This window comes from Acinonyx jubatus, chromosome B2 (assembly GCF_027475565.1).
Source record: "Acinonyx jubatus isolate Ajub_Pintada_27869175 chromosome B2, VMU_Ajub_asm_v1.0, whole genome shotgun sequence".
Taxonomy (NCBI): domain Eukaryota; kingdom Metazoa; phylum Chordata; class Mammalia; order Carnivora; family Felidae; genus Acinonyx; species Acinonyx jubatus.
In genome coordinates, this window is record NC_069385.1 from 96,757,273 (window position 1) to 96,776,332 (window position 19,060).

At 38.7% G+C, this 19,060-nt stretch overlaps 1 protein-coding gene across 31 annotated transcripts in view; it reads left to right on the forward strand.

Annotated features, from left to right (window-relative positions):
* Positions 1-12,069, forward strand: part of DST (dystonin) — a 490,174-nt gene extending 478,105 nt beyond the window's left edge. For 15 of the 31 annotated variants that reach the window (XM_053222646.1, XM_027057529.2, XM_053222635.1 and 12 more), the window contains 7 exons: positions 825-842; positions 3,560-3,677; positions 4,999-5,070; positions 6,006-6,205; positions 6,631-6,741; positions 9,850-9,973; positions 10,795-12,069. In XM_053222646.1, coding sequence (XP_053078621.1) covers positions 825-842; positions 3,560-3,677; positions 4,999-5,070; positions 6,006-6,205; positions 6,631-6,741; positions 9,850-9,973; positions 10,795-11,057 — 906 coding nt within the window. In that variant the 3' untranslated portion in view covers positions 11,058-12,069. The remainder of the gene's footprint in view (positions 1-824; positions 843-3,559; positions 3,678-4,998; positions 5,071-6,005; positions 6,206-6,630; positions 6,742-9,849; positions 9,974-10,794) is intronic. The other 16 variants (XM_053222637.1, XM_053222641.1, XM_027057532.2 and 13 more) reach the window with 4 other exon arrangements.
* Positions 12,070-19,060: the final 6,991 nt, after the last annotated feature.

Below are 19,060 nucleotides of genomic sequence, written 5' to 3' on the forward strand. Positions count from 1 at the left end.
TCTGCATTGCTTTCCAGGCCCTCACATCACAATATAGTGGTCTATAAAATTCCAACTTTTGTCATTTTACATTCTATAAACATAGCCTGCATTTTGTAAATTAGGACATATCTTTGACATGTACGTTACTTTTAAGGAGGAAAACACATCTCACATACTCAAGTTGGTTCGTGTGACTTATAATATATTTTATTATGACTACAGGTAAGTTTTCATATTTCTAGTAACAAAGCTATTCCAAGCCAGAACCATAAAGTTAAAAATGTTGACTCATTTTTAGAAAAGTGAAAAAAGAGGCAATGTTTTCCACTTGTACAGTTATTTTTCCTTTCATTTGAAGTCTCAAAAGCTCAGTCCACCTTCTTCAGAACAGTTATTTGAAGACTAATGTGACTTTGTCACTCCTCTCTCTTTTTTTCCTCTGTTTTGGGATATCTCTTATATGTAGTAGCTAGACAGGAAATGTGCTGAGTTTCCCTAATACAGTTTGTTACTTACAAATGAGATTTTTTTTAATTTTAATTTGTATATTTCCACATTGGAAAATACTCATCTACATATTTGAATTTCTAACCTAAATTTGAAACCTAAAGCTTTTCAAAAAAACTTGTATAGGAAATTTTCTGCCTATTTGGTTTGAAGTCTGAACACATGGGTACCTGCACATTTCTAAACTAGGTACTGTATCCAGGAGCCCCGAGTGTGAAAGATTGTGTGTGTGTGTGTGTGTGTATGTGTGTGTGTGTGTGTGTTCTAGAGTCATATAGAAAGTTTCCTATTGAACTAATTGTGTCTTTCTTCCATTTTTCATTTTTTTTTATCAGTTCTTCCTGGGAAATCAGGTATAAACCAGTGGAATGTATTCTCAAGTTCCCAATGATTTTTTTTTTTAACTTTAATTCATAGCCATTAAAGCTTGCCATGGCCAATCTTTCCCATGCTGTTGCCCTAGCTACTACATTGTTGGTTGGCGTGGTGTTTCTGTAAATGCTGTAAGGATCCTTGATCCAGGATTCCTTTTTGCAGTGTGTCTTAAATGAGGAGATTACTTTTAAGCAAACCAGATAATAAATTGTAGCTTGACTGGTCACAGTGTTGCAAATGCAATTTTTAATTCCAGTTAATAATAATATGTTATATGTATTTTATGCAAATACTCATTGGAACACAAATTTGATTCTGCACACATCTCTACACTGTATTTAACCATTGAGGTCACATGGTCTACAGTAGCTAGAGAAGGACCAGCGTCAGGCAATGACGTGGGAAGACAGAGAAGTGAGAAGTCTCCCTGGTACTCAGCCACAAGTAATGTGTTCTCTCCAAAGCAGCTACTGTCCTATTTGTCCTAAATCATCAATTTTAGGGATTTGCATTTTCCAAGTAGAAATTTTAACTCTGGAGGTTTTAACTGGTATCATTCATTTTGAGGACATGTATCTCCCATATGAAATCCTAAACCACGCTTTATCCCATTTTGACTTCACATTGAAGTCAGTATAAACTGTCCAGTGGCACTGTATCATGATCACAAGTTCTAGAACTAAAGATAAGAGAAATTGTGTTTTGATTTAAACAAAGGAGAAGAGTTCTTCCCTGTATGCTTTTGGAAAGAAGCATACTATTTGTAATACCTGACCATATCATATTAGATATTCCTCTGCCTCTCAGTTGTTAAGCCATATTGTAGCTTAAGTTTCAAATTCCCTCTTACTCCCATTTATTGCAAGCACATAATTTTTTCAAATAGAAATTTTCAGGTCCTTCGAATTGATGTCTTTAAAACTTGGCATTAAGTATAATATATAAAAAGTTACTGTCCTGTTCACTTATTATTATTTTCTGAGTTAGCAATTGGGGTAGTATTTTTTATTTGTGGAAAGGATGAGAAAAATGCTCACTTTAAATGGTTTTATTTACTGAAAACACAAAGAGCAACATTAATCTATTTTTTTCTTACATCACGATTTGGCTGTTAGGAAAATTAGAGAAATTCTGAAGGCAATGTTATTGTCTAGAAAATACATTCTCAAAATAAAAATTTATATTTATTAGACTTGAAATATCTCTATAAAATAGTAATTCTCCTTTTGTTTTGAACATAATCTTGGATTGAAAGTATCTTGTCTAATTATCTGGTTTCTTAAGGGTAATTTTCTTTAAATCCCTTCCTTTTCCTTTGCTTATTAGCAGCACCAAATTTTTTTCTAACAAAATAAATATATATTTTAATTTCAAAATTTTAATTTACATTTCAGGAACCGGTTCAATTATAAGAGAGTTTAAATCTCAAGGCTTGAAAATGGACTACTTTAGAAATAGCAATATAAAAAGGGTTGATGTAAAACGCATGAGTTCCTGCTGGTGCATTTTACATGCTTTCCAGGTCCTTTTGAGTTTCAGGGTCATGGGTTGGCTTTGTTTTAGGTTCTATTCCTGAAACTCAATGTTAAAGCATATTGAAAAGCAGCAGATTGTTTTCTATTTAAAGTGAAGTTTTCTGTTTACCCATCATGAGTCCAGACAAATAGTCAAAGTCACAGTTGCATCTTACCTGCCTTTAAAAGAAACTATGTTTACTTGACTGTTCATTTTGCTATGGTATCTGTTGAGTTGGCAACCATGAAAATCAGTATGGTGATTTTTACAAGCTGAACATGAGCCTATTAGAAATGATTTCAAAGTATAAAATTATTTCTCATGGGCTTTCAAAACAAATCTTAGGATCAAAAACTATCTGTACTCTAGACGGTTATTCCAGACTTGCAGAATTTGTAGCATATCCAAGTGATTGGAAATCCATTGAAAGGGTAAGAACACAATTGCGTATTAGTGTCAGTAATTATGGTACAAACAGCTTTAAGACAAAGCCTTTTAGATTCGAAAGCTGTATCGCTAATAATGTGTCACTGGCTGTTCTAATATTACAGTAATCCAAAATGGCACACTAATCCAGCCTTTGACAGATTGGTTTACCAGAGCATTAGTGATCCAGAAATTTCATTTGACTGTGAAATTTTTGCTGGTCATGTTCATTTACTGCTTTATCTCTCTAAAGTCAAAACTGCTCTTAGGGAAAACCGAATGAGCTTATGGAGATTATTCCTGCAGATTTCAGTGGAAAATAGTTTTAGTATAAGAGGAAGTTTTAATGAAGAAGAATCAGAGTTTACTAAACTTTCTTTAGAATCTTATTTTGTATAAGCCCTGGCAGGTGGGCCAGTGCTTATTTTGATGTCTGTGTTTAATTTCTAGAAACATCTTTCAATTACTGCCTTACTAATGTTTCTATCATAAAGAAAATTCATTTCTGGAACAAAGCTTCAATATTACACTTGATAACCTTGGTAGCTTTTTTCAAACTGTTTCCTTTGGGCTAAATCAGCATGCAGCAGTCTAACGCAGATCATTTCAAACCCCTTTTTATGAGATTTTACTAATCGCTGTGAACTAAGCAAGAAATTTAAGTTGGTTGCTTAAGCTACTGCAGATTGCATATCATCCTTAGGTGTTTAGCCTTACTGTTGACAATTAGAGGTTCTGTCTTTCATCTTCACAGTTTGGGGACTCCCAGCAGCTGAGGCTCGTTCGAATCCTACGAAGTACCGTAATGGTTCGTGTTGGAGGCGGATGGATGGCACTTGATGAGTTCTTGGTGAAAAATGATCCTTGCAGGGGTAAGGAGATGCTATGTTATGATAATAATACCATGAAAGTATACCAATTTTGTATTACTTCCCAGCATCAAAAACATGCTGGGTCTAATTTTGGTTATTTATTACGGTAATGAACATTTCACATTGGTCTCTGTCAGCCTAAAGTTCCCAAAGAACTTTTGGCAATCATGTAAACCATGTTCTTCTCATTTTTTTTTCTTACTTCTTCTGGATAATTATGAGAGTGATAGACAGGAAATACTAGAGTAGATGTATTCATTTTTTAATGAAATGCTCCCATATGCAGTTTTCAAAGTCAGTAATTACATCAACTAGGGAAAAGAGTTCATCTGTCATTAAATAGCAAAGTAAAATGAAAGGAAACTGAGGTGAAGAAGACTGAATATGCTGGATGGTAAAAGTTTAAAAGTGAAAGTTTTTTTTTCCTTTAAATTGGGGGAAGGTAAGGAAAGTAATACCTAAACATTTAAAAATTAATTATCAACTGCTAACTTGACACTTACTTGGAAGCTGTAGGTTAGCACATTAAAAATATAAACATATGCTACTATATAGCTCACTCCATATCTACCAGCCACAGAGTCCTTGATTATCTTTTAATTTTCCTTGTCTTTCAGATGCCATAGTCGATTTTGGAATTCTTAACTGATTTACCTTACAAATGGTCATTTGATTGCAGTTTCTAGTTAGGTCCCCTTTACTTAGTAGGTCCATTTTTCTTTGAAAAAAGGAAACAATAAAATTCTGTGATTTTCTTTAACCTGTGAGCTCATTTTACTCCTCTTAAACAAACAACCACAAATGTTTGTGCTGATACTGATAGGCTACCCTGCGGGAGGCCGGGGTTCTTCCGGTGGGGCCTGTTTGTTAATTTAGTGCTGGCACCTGGATGCACAGGTGTATCAGAGTGAGCCCTGCTCTGCCAAGGGCACCTTCGATCAGCATACAACCCTACAAGTAGCTCTGCTCTCTGCAAGTCACAGATACACCCCAAAAAGGGGCAAAATAACAAAAACTCCCTTTCTTAGTAAATGCAGCCTGAAGTAATGTACCTTCATTTATGAAACAAAGAAATGAGAATGTGTAGCATCCTGTCGAGTTGCTTAGAGAGGCTGTCGTGGCTGCGGCCAAGTCTTCCAAATAGGTTTTTCTTATGGAGTCAAATCTCAGAGTGCTTCTTTTCCTGATGCAACTTTTCTTCTAAAATGTGTGCTAAAAGCCGGATCTGAGCACCCTTTGCATATTCAACTACTGTACTTTGTTTCTTCTCTTGCTAACAGTATTCTTTAATGTGATTGGTATCCTGTGTCATTTTTTCTAGTTCATCATCATGGGAGTAAAATGTTACGTTCGGAATCAAACTCTTCAATTACTACTACTCAGCCTACTATAGGTTGGCAACCCCTCTCTTTGCCTCTCCCCTCTTACCTTTTCTCTTTCCTACTTTTACATTCTCGCTTTAATCATTTGTTTTAAGATAACACGCTTCATCCATCGCGTATGGCTTAACTCATATCCAACTGAGCTGGTGCTTCCAAATTTAAATTCTGAACCGTTGACACACTTCCGGTGTGTTGCACACGTAGGTGTTCTGTAAGTGATCAAACACATGCTAACACGTTGCTCATTGGGTTCTTGTGGAGTGTTCTCCGTGTGCATATGTGTTTGTATGAGTGTTGCATCACTGATTATCTCCTATCCTTGGGTCTGGTGTTTGTTATTTGCATGTTGGTTAAACAGACTTTTTGGAGGCATAAAATAAAAATACTAGTTGCCTCATTTAAGTGAAGAACCTGAGAGTTTATATGTTGTCATCATGATTAACAAGCCATCTCTCATTCTGTGTAATTCTATTGTTTAATTAATTCCAGTGTTAAAAAACTGGCATTCTCCTTACCTCAGTAGTACATGCAAAAGACACAGTCCCCGCCTTACTGGCTTGTCTTCTCAGTGTGCAGAAAGGGCGATGAAACCATGTGGGCATCAGTAGCTGGTGGATTAACAATATTTTAGCATGAGCTTTCCATTTTCATGCTGACTCTTTCTTTAATAGTGGTTATTCTTGCTGGTGTCTAGTGTTAGAATAAACACACTATTTTTTTTTTCTTTCCCAAACTTACTTGTATCCAAAAGGAATGCATTGTAAAGGAATGCATTTAACTTTTTGTTATGCTGAGTTGGAGTTGGCATGGCAAAAAGATGTTCTTGAAATCCTCAACTTAATCTGTGGTGCCAGCTGGTTGTTCTTCCCGTAAATTGATTGAGCATCTCTTTTTTTTCCCCCTTCCTCTTTTGCTTGTGTACCTCGCTGTGTGCCACGTAATCCAGCCAAAGGAAGGACAAACATGGAACTTCGGGAGAAGTTCATTTTAGCAGATGGTGCCAGTCAGGGTATGGCAGCCTTCCGGCCCCGGGGCCGAAGATCGCGGCCTTCGTCAAGAGGAGCTTCACCCAACCGCTCAACGTCTGTGTCCAGTCAGGCTGGCCAGGCAGCCTCTCCACAGGTCCCTGCCACCAGCACACCCAAGGTAAGACTCAGCTGGGAAAGGTTGTCTTTCTCCCATGCAGTCACTGTCTCCGGTATACTTTTGAATGTTTTGGGACCCCAGCATTTGAAGGACCTGCCTTCTCCATTTGTATCCCTTCTCACAATATGACGCACGAAGGATTTAAAAACATGTATCTACATATGTGCTTTTGCCTTGTGGCCCATATGGAGACTGTCTATTTAGGGGCTTTGGTTACCTTTCAGATTGGTTTTTCTTTTTAAATAAAGCTTTATTTTTTTTATTTTATTTTCTTGATGTATATAATTTGCCATTCAATCTTTCCACTTATTTGTAATCGTTATCATTCTTACTGTGAAACATTACTCTTTGCTATGAATATCTCTTTCTGTGGTTTGTTTTTTATCTGCTGTCCTTTACATTTGATTTGCCATTGTTCCATACAGATTCTCCATCCTTTAACACGCAATTATGGTAAACCATGGTTGACAAACAGCAAAATGTCAACTCCTTGTAAACCAGCAGAGTGCTCAGACTTTTCCGTGCCGTCTGCAGAGGTATCGTAAGGCCCAGATTCTAGTCTAACAGTCTTCTTTAACTGAAACTGTCACCCACTAACATTGCTTTACCTCTCCCTTAACACATGCACTTTTGATAATACCACGTCTTTTTACAGACTTCTATAAAATAATAAACAACTCCGCATTTCTGGGAAGACATGAGAGTGTCTTTTCTCTCTTGGGAGAGTGAAAATACGGGAGATTATCTTAGACTTATGTCAAGTTTCTTTTAGAGCTCATGGTATGCTTGTGCTTCTAGACATTATTTGGGCAAGAAATGCAACAATACCCCTTCAGGTGAGAGTGAGAGGCAATGTCATTTACATTTGTATTTGCTTAAAAGAATATTTATTAAGTGTAGACTGTGAGCAAGGTCCTTCCAAACGTATGCTACATTTATTTCTGCACAAGAACGCTGGGTGGGTAAGACATAAAAGCCTTTTAGTTTTCAGTGGCGGGGGGGGTAGCTTAGGTATGAAAAAGTTATCTGGCATTTTCAATAGGTATGTGTCTTTATTAGACTTTAAGGATTATTATTTAAGTGTGCTTCAGCTTTTTATATGGCAGGATTTATGGAGATAAGATATTTAGGTCATGTAAAATGTGCCCAATTAGCTCATATATCAGACCATTTCATTCAAGTGAAAATCAACCAAATATATTTGAAAGAAAGTTCTCTGTAAAATGACACACACATAGGTATCAAATGATCACATACTTGATTAGAGGTACAATAATTGGGGTGATGTCCCTAAATAACTTTGCTTGAAATGAAGTCCAGGACCCTTTTATGAAAGTCATATATAGTACCTGTAAAAAGCCCTGTATGCTTTTCAAAACACTTTCTAATCTATTATTTAATCCTCACATCAGTAGTAAGAGGTAAGCAGAGAAAATTTCATTACTCTCGTGATTCAAAATGTCATTACTGGTAATGGTAGAATTGAGGCAGAAACAATCCATTCTTCAATTCTTCCTCATTCCCTGACCCTTCATTTCCACCCTGTCACTTATGGTGAATCTAGTGTAACAAAAACTGAGAACAGTTCAAGAGGCCTCAAGCAACATACATGTTTTAAATATTTAGGGCTATGCTGCTATGTGCCAATTTTTTTAAAACTAGAGATTCCCCCAGATTAGAGTTTAAGTATGTTATTTAAACTACTATAAAACTATGTTTCATTTCAAATAGCCTCATTAGACAAAACAACCAAAGAGAGAAAACAACTAAGGTATATGCCTCTATGGAGGGGTCTGGGAGAATCCTAGGTAGGGTTGGTGACCCTAAAATAAGAGCAGTCAAGGCCTTCCGAGAAGAATGATTTTACATGGCAATGAATTCTGCCACCTTGGGTGATATGTTTCATAATTTGGGGGTCCTCACTCTTTTGTGGGTTGTCAAGATTCTTTTAAACTTAGGAATTTAACTAGATGAAAGTTGTCAGATCTTGGGCAGATCACTGCCCTCCTCAGGCCCTCATTTTTCACATTTGCCAAAAAAGTTGTGATTAGGGGAATGTAAGGATTAATTATCCTTACAGGGATGAAAGTATTTTGAAAAGTTAAGGTTTTTTTAAATGTTTATTTTGAGAGAGAGCGAGTAGGGGAGGGGCAGATAGAGAATCCCAAGCAGGCTCTGCACTGTCAACATGGAGCCCATCACAGGGCTCAGTTCACAATCTGTGAGATCGTGACCTGAGCCAAAATCAGGAGTCTGATGCTCAACCTACTGAGCCACCCAGGCGCCCCGAAGAGTTAAGTTATATACGTATACAAATCACATATTAATTCTGTCCTTAAATGTATGTATAGAATACATATGTAAATGAATTTTGAATATTACATTTATATTAAATTGCAACTCTAATATATCGAAATGTCTTACATACACCTCATTACACATTTACAACTAATATGAGAAAAACTAATTTTTAAAAAAAATGGACACATGGGGTGCCTGGGTGGCTCAGTTGGTTGAGCGTCCGACTCTTGATTTCAGCTCAGGTCATGATTCCAGGGTCGTGGGATCAAGCCCCACATTGGACTCTGCACTAAGCATGGAGCCTGCTTAAGATTCTCTCTCCCTTTGCCCCTCCTGCCCACTCATGTTTGCTCACTCTGTTTTTAGAAAAAAAAATTTTATTTAAAAAATGCCCATATACACCTGTTGGGATGAGCACTGGGTGTTGTATGGAAACCAATTTGACAATAAATTTCATATTAAATAAACAAATAAAAATAAATAAAAATAAAAAATGCCCACATAATTTGTACAGGTTCATTTCCTCTGAGCAGCTCCCTGTGAGTTCATTGAGGCAAGTGACATCCCTTATACTTCATGGGAGATTTGCTTATTTTGTTAACTTTGGGGAAATTTTCAGAATGTTGTGGTCTGGAAAAAAATGCAGTGATTTTAGGCTCATAATAAAATCTCATGGTTGTGATTGCTTTAGGCATTCTCTGTGAACTCCTATAAGAATTTTTAAAGAATTTTCCCTAAGTGTTGCCCACGTGTCTCCTGCATAAAGACCATAGAAGGAAATGAAAGTAGATGAAGTGATGTGGTACCAAGTTGTAAAATGTCACTGCCTCTTTTTTGCAGTTAAGTTTGTTTAAATGAAGACTGTTGAGGCATCATTTACTTATTGTTCTGTCAGTTTATTTCTGGCTGGTTCCCTAAAAGCATTGGAGGCACCAGAATATCCAAGCACAGCTTTTTCAGAGTCCCATTCTCTCTCTGTACCATGCACTCCCTACCTTTCTGGCAAGACTCTTCTAACTCCATAATGTTCACTGACAACCTGAAAGACACTAATGTGCTCACGGTTTAATTTGCCTTTTTTTCCCCCTTGCTATCCTTTGGAGCTCTATTTCTGTGTTTTCTCTTCCATATGAATTCCTTTTTAACTCAGGGAGGGAATAAGGAATGAGTGGGAAGAAGCAAGTGGAGAGAACCCCATGCCACGTCTAATCGAAAAGCCTCTCCCACTCCCCCTCCTGAGGAGGCCCAGTGCAGGGGCTTCCACCAATCTATAATGTGGTGTCAGTGGAATATCGTGGAACAGGAACGATTTCTTGAAATGTCCTTTCACTGATTAAATACAGGGAACACCAATACAAGGAAGCAAGCTTCGACTTCCAGGATATTTATCAGGGAAAGGCTTCCACTCTGGGGACGACAGTGGCTTGATAACCACCGCAGCCGCCAGAGTCCGAACACAGTTTGCTGGTAAGTGTGATGTGGCTCTTTCTGTGATAGCTTTTTGCGGTATGATCTGAAGGTGAAAGTCCCTGTTCTTCTTCATGGCGGATGAAATAACAAATTGACAGTGCTGTATTCTTTCAAAATGACACATAGCCCTGTCCTCCAACAACGGTAGGGGATAAATGACAAGAAAATCCCTTTTGGAAAGTACCAAAGGAAGATGAGCATAAAAAAAACTAGAGCAGTATCCTATCCCTTTACGCTGGAAGCTCTTGGCTCTTCTGTCTGCTTACAAGTTTCCTGGGCTCCATTTTGGGTGGTTGGAAAAACCCAACTGGACTGGGCCTTAAACCCGTGCTAGTCCTGCTTCTTCACAGAATAGTGAACCTGGTCCCTGGGGTTGTGGGCTCAGCAAGCATGAAGTTTCTTTAAAATTTCAAGACTTCTCTTTTAAATTCCTCTGTGCTTCAAATTACTTATCCTCGGGTAAAGCGTTTGCCCCATGTCTGCCCTGCACACATCCCTAGGTACACATGTTAAACTTTGGAAAGCATAATGTTAAATTCTAGGTATATTCCTTATATCTGTTTGTAGGAAATGGAATCCTGTCTAAGCCCAAACCTACCTTTTGTCTGTAAGCCTACCTTTTTGTATATTACATCGACTTAGAGTGAGGCTACCGACCCTAGTGGAATGCAGAAAGGCCACGAATCCACAAGTGTCTGCTGAGTGCCTGCTAGGTGACAAAAAAATGTTGTTGAGATTAAAGGTGGCATTAGGTTTCAAGAATGTGTTGTCGATGGACCCGGGAATGAGGGTGGTTCAACTCCGTCCTCTCTCCTCAGATCCCAAGAAGACTCCTAGCCGACCAGGAAGCCGAGCCGGAAGCAAAGCTGGCAGCAGGGCCAGCAGCCGCCGAGGCAGTGATGCGTCAGACTTTGACATTTCGGAAATCCAGTCTGTGTGCTCAGACGTGGAGACTGTCCCCCAGACACACAGGCCTACGCCCCGAGCAGGTTCTCGGCCATCCACAGCCAAGCCTTCCAAAATCCCCACGCCCCAGAGGAAATCACCTGCCAGCAAATTGGACAAGTCCTCAAAGAGATAGTGCAATTGGTTCCACCGCGGCCCTTCCTTGAGCGTTTATTATTTAAGTTTGAAAGATGTAAAATATGATGTAGAAATTATTGTGAAATAATTGCAAGGAGTTGAGTTTAAAATTCTGCAGATGGCCTTATTTGTGTATTTGTCTTCTTATTTTATCTGTATAATTTCTTGTCAGATATTCTGGGGATTAAAGTCACATCATATGTGAGGGGGAGGAAAGAGTCTAACATGCACTAACATTTCCGCACTGTAAGGTGTGGAGCACACACTAGAATCGGTGACTGTACCTACAGGTAAGTCCTCATCCTCTCCGACAGCCACAGCACGACAGCCGCAGCTAACGTTAAGGATACCTCATGACATTTTCTTGCTTTTGTAGACACTCTGAGAAGCCAAAAGACACACACCGGGCATACATTTTGAGATCATTAAAATGTAAACTAAAAGGGGGAGGGCAGACAGACGAACACAACCACGTACAGTTCTTTAAGCAGTGTCTGACAGAGAACTCACAGGAAGTTACTTTAGGCACTTGCCAGTGCTATGACATTCAAGAACCTTACAGCATTTCTGTGCCATCGCTTCACATGAGGCCAGAGGTGTCCCGGATATTAGACCTATTATACTGTAAGAATATAATTATAAAGTGCATTCATATAAATGTGAGGTTTTCTTTTGCTTGAGTGGACAGTAGCACCTGTATCATTGAACTCATTTTGTATCAAAGCAATTTTGCTTGCAGAAAGCTATGAAATAAAACATGTCCCTTAACTACATTGCTATGGAATTAATTTTTTTCCCCAGGGAAAATCCGTGTATTTTTTTATGAGCAATATCAATTTGGAGTGACCAAAAGATACTTAAAAATGGGTTTATTTTGATTTCTCATCTGAAATAATCATGTTCTGGTATTATATCTATATTTAATAAATATATACATTTTAATTTATTATGTATACTCACATACTATAGAAAGATATTAGTATGCATTTAATAAAACCTATTCACTTGAACATGTGGAATACCTGATTATTTAAAGAACTTTTTCTATCGTTTGTTTGTTTTGAATAAAGGTTGTACGTCTGATGTATTTTTACTAATAGTGTGACAGGGTAAGTTTGGGGGGCATCAAAACACAGGGACACAATAAGGTATGTACTAAGAATGACATTAACATATATTCAGTATTCTACAAATATTTTTAGTACCAACCGTGTGCAAGCTCCTGTGTTCCCCTGAGGCTGTAGGTTCCTTGCTATCTTCTATTCAAGGGGGAAACAGTTCATCAACAAGCAAATCACTCAAATCACTAAAAAACGTGAATTAAAACCAGGGGATGTGTGACAGGGTGCTGATTTTATTATTAAGGCAATATAGTGATATTTTTCTGGCCTGTGTACATTTAAAAATGGAGTGATCAAATTTTCCTAAATACAAAAAATGGCCATTAGAAGAATGGCCAATCCTGATTAGGGCGTGACAGGTTATGACTCTCCCCAGAACTCCGTAAATTTATCTCAGCAAATGTTGTTGAGGCTCAAGGGGATAGTATTATGTTTTCCCTGCTTGGCCTTGTTCACAGAGGCCAACAGAGAAGGGCCTGGAGTCTCCACTGACAGAAATTAGGTGCCGCTTTTAAGTGATAGTAGTTCCTTTTCTCGCCAAGCATGGGTCTCAGGTGGGAGTCCTTGATGGAAAAGGGTAATCCTAACCTAACAGATCACGTGTTGTCATTCATGCATTTATAAACATGTCATCCGAGAAAGCAGTGGGAATTGTCCTTATTCCTTCGGTGATTTGCATGTGATCACATTTCTACTTCAAAGACAAATTTAAGGGAATGTTTTTTATCTCAGCCTCTTTGAATGCCACCCCTGTTAAAGACCTGGGGATTTTGCTCTCTCTCTCTCTCTCTCTCTCTCTTTTTTATAAGTTAAATAAGCTTTTGAAGAAAAACAAGTGGTTTAAAATACTTCAGAGAATTCTTAAGGAACTGCTCCTAGTTATCAGCAGTTGCCCTCATGGGGAACTTTTCAAACTTTGATGCCTGATCTTTGTTTCCTCTTGAACTAATCCTTTACCCACAGGTTGACTTCTGAAGAGTCCCCCCATAAATTTCAGGGAATGTAGCAGACACACCTCATTCCCTACACACCTTCTTCCTTTTCCTTGTCTCTTCTTTCATTTTTCTCTCTTTTTCTTTAAAAAACATGACATTGAGGGGCGCCTGGGTGGCTTAGTCGGTTAAGCGTCCGACTTCAGCTCAGGTCACGATCTCGCGGTCCGTGAGTTCGAGCCCCGCGTCAGGCTCTGGGCTGATGGCTCAGAGCCTGGAGCCTGCTTCGGATTCTGTGTCTCCCTCTCTCTCTGCCCCTCCCCCATTCATGCTCTGTCTCTCTCTGTCTCAAAAATAAATAAACTTTAAAAAAAAAAAACAACCATGACATTGAAATGAATCTCAACTCTAAAAATCTTTTTTTTTAATATTTATTTTTGAGAGAGCACAAGTGAAGAAGGGGTAGAGAGAGAGGGAGACAATCTGAAGCAGGCTCCAGGCTCTGACCTGTCAGCACAGAGTCTTTGTGGGGCTTGAACTCTTGAACCACGAGATCATGACCTGAGCCGAAGTCGGACACTTAATGGACTGAGCCACCCAGGTGCCCCATCAACTCTAAAAATCTTAAAAGTTTGGTTCTGTTAAAAGATAAATTAATTTTTTAAAAATATTTATGTATTTTGAGAGAGAGCATGAGTGAGGGAGGGGCACAGAGAGAGAAAGAATCCCCAGTAGGTTCCCAGCTGTCAGTGCAGAGCCTGACGTAAGGCTCGATCTCAGGAGCCATGAGATCCTGACCTGAGCTGAAACAAAGAGTCAGACACTTAGCTAACTGAGCCACTCAGGTGCCACAAACTGAGGAATTTTTATAAAACTTTTAGGAGTTTTATAAAACCTTTAGGAGTTTTGTGGTGCCTGGGTGGCTTAGTTGGTTAAGTGTCCGGCTCTTGGTTTCTGCTCAGGTTACTATCTCACGGTCTGTGAGTTCAAGCCCTGTGTTGGCCTCTGCATTGACAGTGTGGAGCCTGCTTGGGATTCTCTCTCTCCCTCTCTCTCTCTGCTCCCCCACTTGGGCACTCTCGCTCTCAGAAATAAACATTTTAAAAACAATGTAGGTGTTTATTTGAGCAAAAATCTATTGGAATCAGCACCAAACTGGAAGTGGTTGGGAGTGCTCCACTGACAGGAGCTCGGGAGAGATAGAGAGTAGACAAAAGCAAGGAAGGAAGGAAAGTAAGGAAGTTATTGATTGACTATAGCTTAAGCCCTAGTTGGCCGTTTGTAATTGGTTGTCCTTGGTATTTTGATTTTTTTAAATTTTTTAATGTTTTATTTATTTTTGAGAGACAGAAACAGCATGAGTGGGGGGAGGGGGAGAGAGAGAGGGAGACACAGAACTCAAAGTGGGGTCCAGGCTCTGAGCTGTCAGCACAGAGCCCAACGTGGGGCCCGAACCCATGAACGGTGAGATCATGACCTGAGCCAAAGCCAGACTTAACTGACTGAGCCACCTGGGCATCCCAAGGTATTTTGATTTTTAACGTTGAGGCATTTACAGGCTTAAACTTTGGTTTGCTAAGTTAGGCCATTAAGACATTAGAGCCACCTTGGCCTAAAGGTCTCCTTGTTTAAATAACAGTTCTTAAGCACTAGGGAACCATGGAGTAGCTTTTTTGTCTTAAAAAATCAAAACTTACTAGTTCTGATGTACTGCTACCTTGTTTTGAAATAATGGAGCATCCTCTTTGATTTCAGTGCAGAACTAGATGGGCCTGGCCAAATATCAGATCTGGTTCCTTTTATGGCACATGCTGGTGGAAGGGCTTGGGAGGTGCCCTGTGACTGTCAGGAATTGACCTGTAAAGCTGAAAAGGAGGAGAGACTAGGAAAGGATGTTGCTCCCCCCCCCCCCTTTTTTTTTATCCTTGTAAAACTTGCTTTCAGCATTTACAAGGGAAACTGTAATGTAGTGCAATGATTTACTCCTTTTTTGACAAGATGCTTTGAAATGCATGTGCTTTATTGTCAATTGGGTGAGGAGATAACCACCCAACAGTACAAGTGCCCAAGCAGTTGTGTGTGTATCTGATGACACTGCCACTTGGCCGTGACTTACCTTTGGGGGTCCCACAAAGAAGGCAAGGATGGACACTGTGTCTTTAGGTACTTTAATAAGTTCCCTTCAGTCATGTTAGGGATTGACTTCATGCTTATCAAAATCTACTGGGAAGAGAATAGAGTCATGGGTAACACGTTTGTGCAAGAAATAGTTCATATGACAAAAATCTGACAACCTACCGAATTCTAAAACTTGGGTTGATTTTATGTAATTTCAGAGCCTATGGAAATGTTGGCTATCTAGTTAGGATGAAGGATGACAAAAACGGAATTCTTTCTGCTTCCAACATGCTAAGACTATATGCAAAGCAAAATGTGTTCAAAGGGATTTTGTATTGTTTTACCACACTTCTATTATACTCCATTATTTGAAATTAAAAGACTGCATAGGATATGAGAATAGAGATTAAGAAGCTTTCAAAAGTTATCCTCACCTAAAAACAAACCATTCGTTTAGAATATTACTAAAATATAACTACTTTTACCCCAGGGCAAAGACTAGGATATTTAATTCCCAGGGCCTTATACTCTAACTTCCATGCCCGTGGTCTCCAGCCCTCTTGATGGCATATTTCTATCAATAAAAGTTTTTTGAGCAAACCCTTCCAATATATGCATGTTAATTTCTTCCAAGGTATTTCTTGCATGTATTTTATCATTAGCTAATTTTGCAAGGCTCAACATAATCTTAGAGTATGATCTATCTTTAACAACATCAATATAGGTATATGTACATATTTGAAATAGACAACGTAAATGTTCGTGAAGGTTAGTTTCCTCCTCTTTCTTTTAAACAAAATGGAATTCGAAATAGATATCCTATTTTCCCACATCCCCTGCGGTCACCTTGTGTACAACCTGCTTTAGAGATCACTGTTCTACGCTATTTTCTTCTGCCAACTACTCACCCATTTTTCCTCAGGGTAGAAGTATGTTCTACAGTTCCTTTCTCCTCTGCTCCTAGTTAAGCAAAGATACATGCCTTTGCTAGTGGTTATCTGTGGTTGTAGCCCTGCTTAGTTAGTCTCCAAAAATTCAGGGTTGGGGAGGGGGAGGAACACATCATTATTTCCAAAGCCACAGTTTCCTTCTGGCCCTTGTTACCTCTCACCTGTCTTACTACAACCAGTGCCTGTTTATTGCCTTACTTCCCATGTCTTCTCCAGACATCATCATGTTGGAGAAATTGGCCTCATGGGGAAGGACATGCCTTTTTGAGGCGAAGAAAGAGTGATTAAAATGGGATAAGAGAAGTTAAGGGAGTTACCCTGCACTGGCTTATTTCTCTCAGCAAATTAGAAAATACAGTGTCCTGCTTGGGGTTAAGGAAAAGGTTATAGGTTAAGGTTTTGGAGTTGAGCAGAGAAGATTCAAAGTAGCTGAGACCATGGGTTTATAGTTACCCTGATCTACAGGGTGCAACGTAGTATAGGAACAGAGGGGACAGAGGTTAATCTACAGCTGGGCTCCTTCCAGTGAGGTTCAACAGGAAGAGCAAAGGGTTTGAGCAATGGAAGGAAACAGAGGGCAGAGGCTGGGTTTTTACCTCAGAATCAGGTTGTAGGATTCCCACAGGAAAGAGTTTGGGAGGAAGGCACACCATGAGTGGAGTTTGGATCAGGGCAGTAGGAGGCTAGAGCAGTACGAATGAGCACACAGGAGCACATGTATGACCACGAGTGATTTATATTTGGGGCATTGTCTAAGGGTTACATGAATGTGAATTTTGGTGGCCTCAGTATTTTGTTAAAAATTAGTCTCAGTGCTTCCACATCTTGATTTTTATTATGCTTATGGCAGAATCTGCATGTAGAACACAATAATAGTCACCTCCTAGATTTGAGGAATGGGTGGAAGATACTGCCTTTCAACTGAGCTAGGTCGTGCTTCAAAGCCCCAAGTAGGCTGGTGTGTGTTGGTGTGTGTGTGCATAGCTGTGGCTTTTTAAGAAGGCAAAAGTCTCTGGCCTCAGGAGTGTAGTATGTTGATACATACTTGTTATATCTGGCTGTAGGCAAGAATTAAAAATGAACTGCCATAAAGACTAGGTTTCTGAAAGAAGCAAGATGGCCTTTCAGAAGGAGGACTGACCAGAACATAACATAGTTGTGTTTTTAATTACTAGTGTAGAAAAGTTTGTTTCAAAAATAAGCAGTTGTGGAAATATGATTTGGTCAACAATTTAGTCACAATATGCCTTTTTGGGAATTGACCGGTCAATTCAGGGAAATAGAATAAGTTTGAAGCAATGTCTTCAGATATAAACTATATAGTATCCCATCATGGGGGGGCCTGAGTGGCTCAGTCTGTTAAGCGTCCGACTTCGGCTCAGGTCATAATTTCATGGCTCGTGAGTTCGAGCCCCATATTGGGCTCTGTGCTGACAGATCACAGCCTGGAGCCTGCTTCACATTCTATCTCCATCCCCCTCTCTCTCTGCTCTTTCCCTGCTCATTCTCTCTCTCTCTCTCTCTCTCTCAAATATAAATAAACATTAAAAAAATTTACAGTATCTCATCAGTGATTAATTTGGAGTTGTTTCTCCTGGGAAATCTTTTGCTCCTTCAGATACTTGATTATGCCCATATTGATTCTTTTAGTCTTAACATTTGTATGTCAACTTTGGTCTGTAAAGCTCTTAACATAAATAAATATCTTACTGAGGTTCTCAACCAGTCATTGAAATAGGAGATAAGTATTATTTGCATTTAATGAATAATTTGAATGAAGCTAGAAGGGGGGTTGTTTTTCCGAGCTTACACAGCTAGAACATGAGTAGATAAATATTTTCATACTGAGACCAATAGTCATTCCACTACACGTCACCATTATGTCAGGGCCTACACATTCTTTTTCTAAAGATGGCACCTTCATAAAGAAGACACGATCGTGACCTCTCTCAGGAAGCCACACCACATCTGGATTTTCCAGAGCAGCAAACTTCATCTTAAGATAATTGGAGTGTTGGAAATGTCTTGTGTTCCATAACTAGACTAATTTTCCATTGTTTCATGTCTCATCAAATTATCTAGTTCCAAAAAAAGTAGCAACCTTTTAAAATTGGCTTGCTGAGGAAGATGGTCTGTTTTGAGATAGCTAATATTTAACATCCCTTTTCCCTCCAACCACTACAAGATGCGTAAAATGTTTCCCTGTAAAGTTGATTCATCGCTTAGTTACCAGAGCCCTGATTCTTCTTGCTGCCAGATAAGTAATCTAAATGCCTTACCTGAATCAAACTTTTGAATATTCTGCCTTTTGTTTAAGTTCATTGAAAATATATGTGGATAAATATTGTAACTCTTCATTCACCATGTCATGGTATAGTATTTTCAAGGCAAGTGTTTTTCAAAAGTTAACTTCAGGTGTGGAAACATATATAATGTGACCTAAACAAAAAATATCTAATTAAGATATGTAAGGAATGATGTACATTCAGATTTTCCTGCTTCATTTTTTACTTAGTTTGACAATAGGGCTTTACAAGGTGGTCCTAGGCATTTATCCTGGATCTATCACTTAAATATATTTCAGATTATGTTGGTACTTTCACGAATATGTTCTTTTGCTCATCTGGCTCTCACCCTACTCTGAAAATGCATCTTTTAAATGTCAGTTTATATAAAAGTGTCAGAATCCTTTACTTTTGTCGAACCGTGTATAAAAGGTAGTTAATTCAGTGAATAATTTTGTTTAGTACAATCCTTTGATTTATATTGACTGCATTCTGGAAGTGGGATTCTTACACATTTAGTGATATGTTTCATTATCAACTTCTATTATAAAGCTATGTTTGTTAACTGTAGAAAGTTTAGTAAATGCACAAAGGT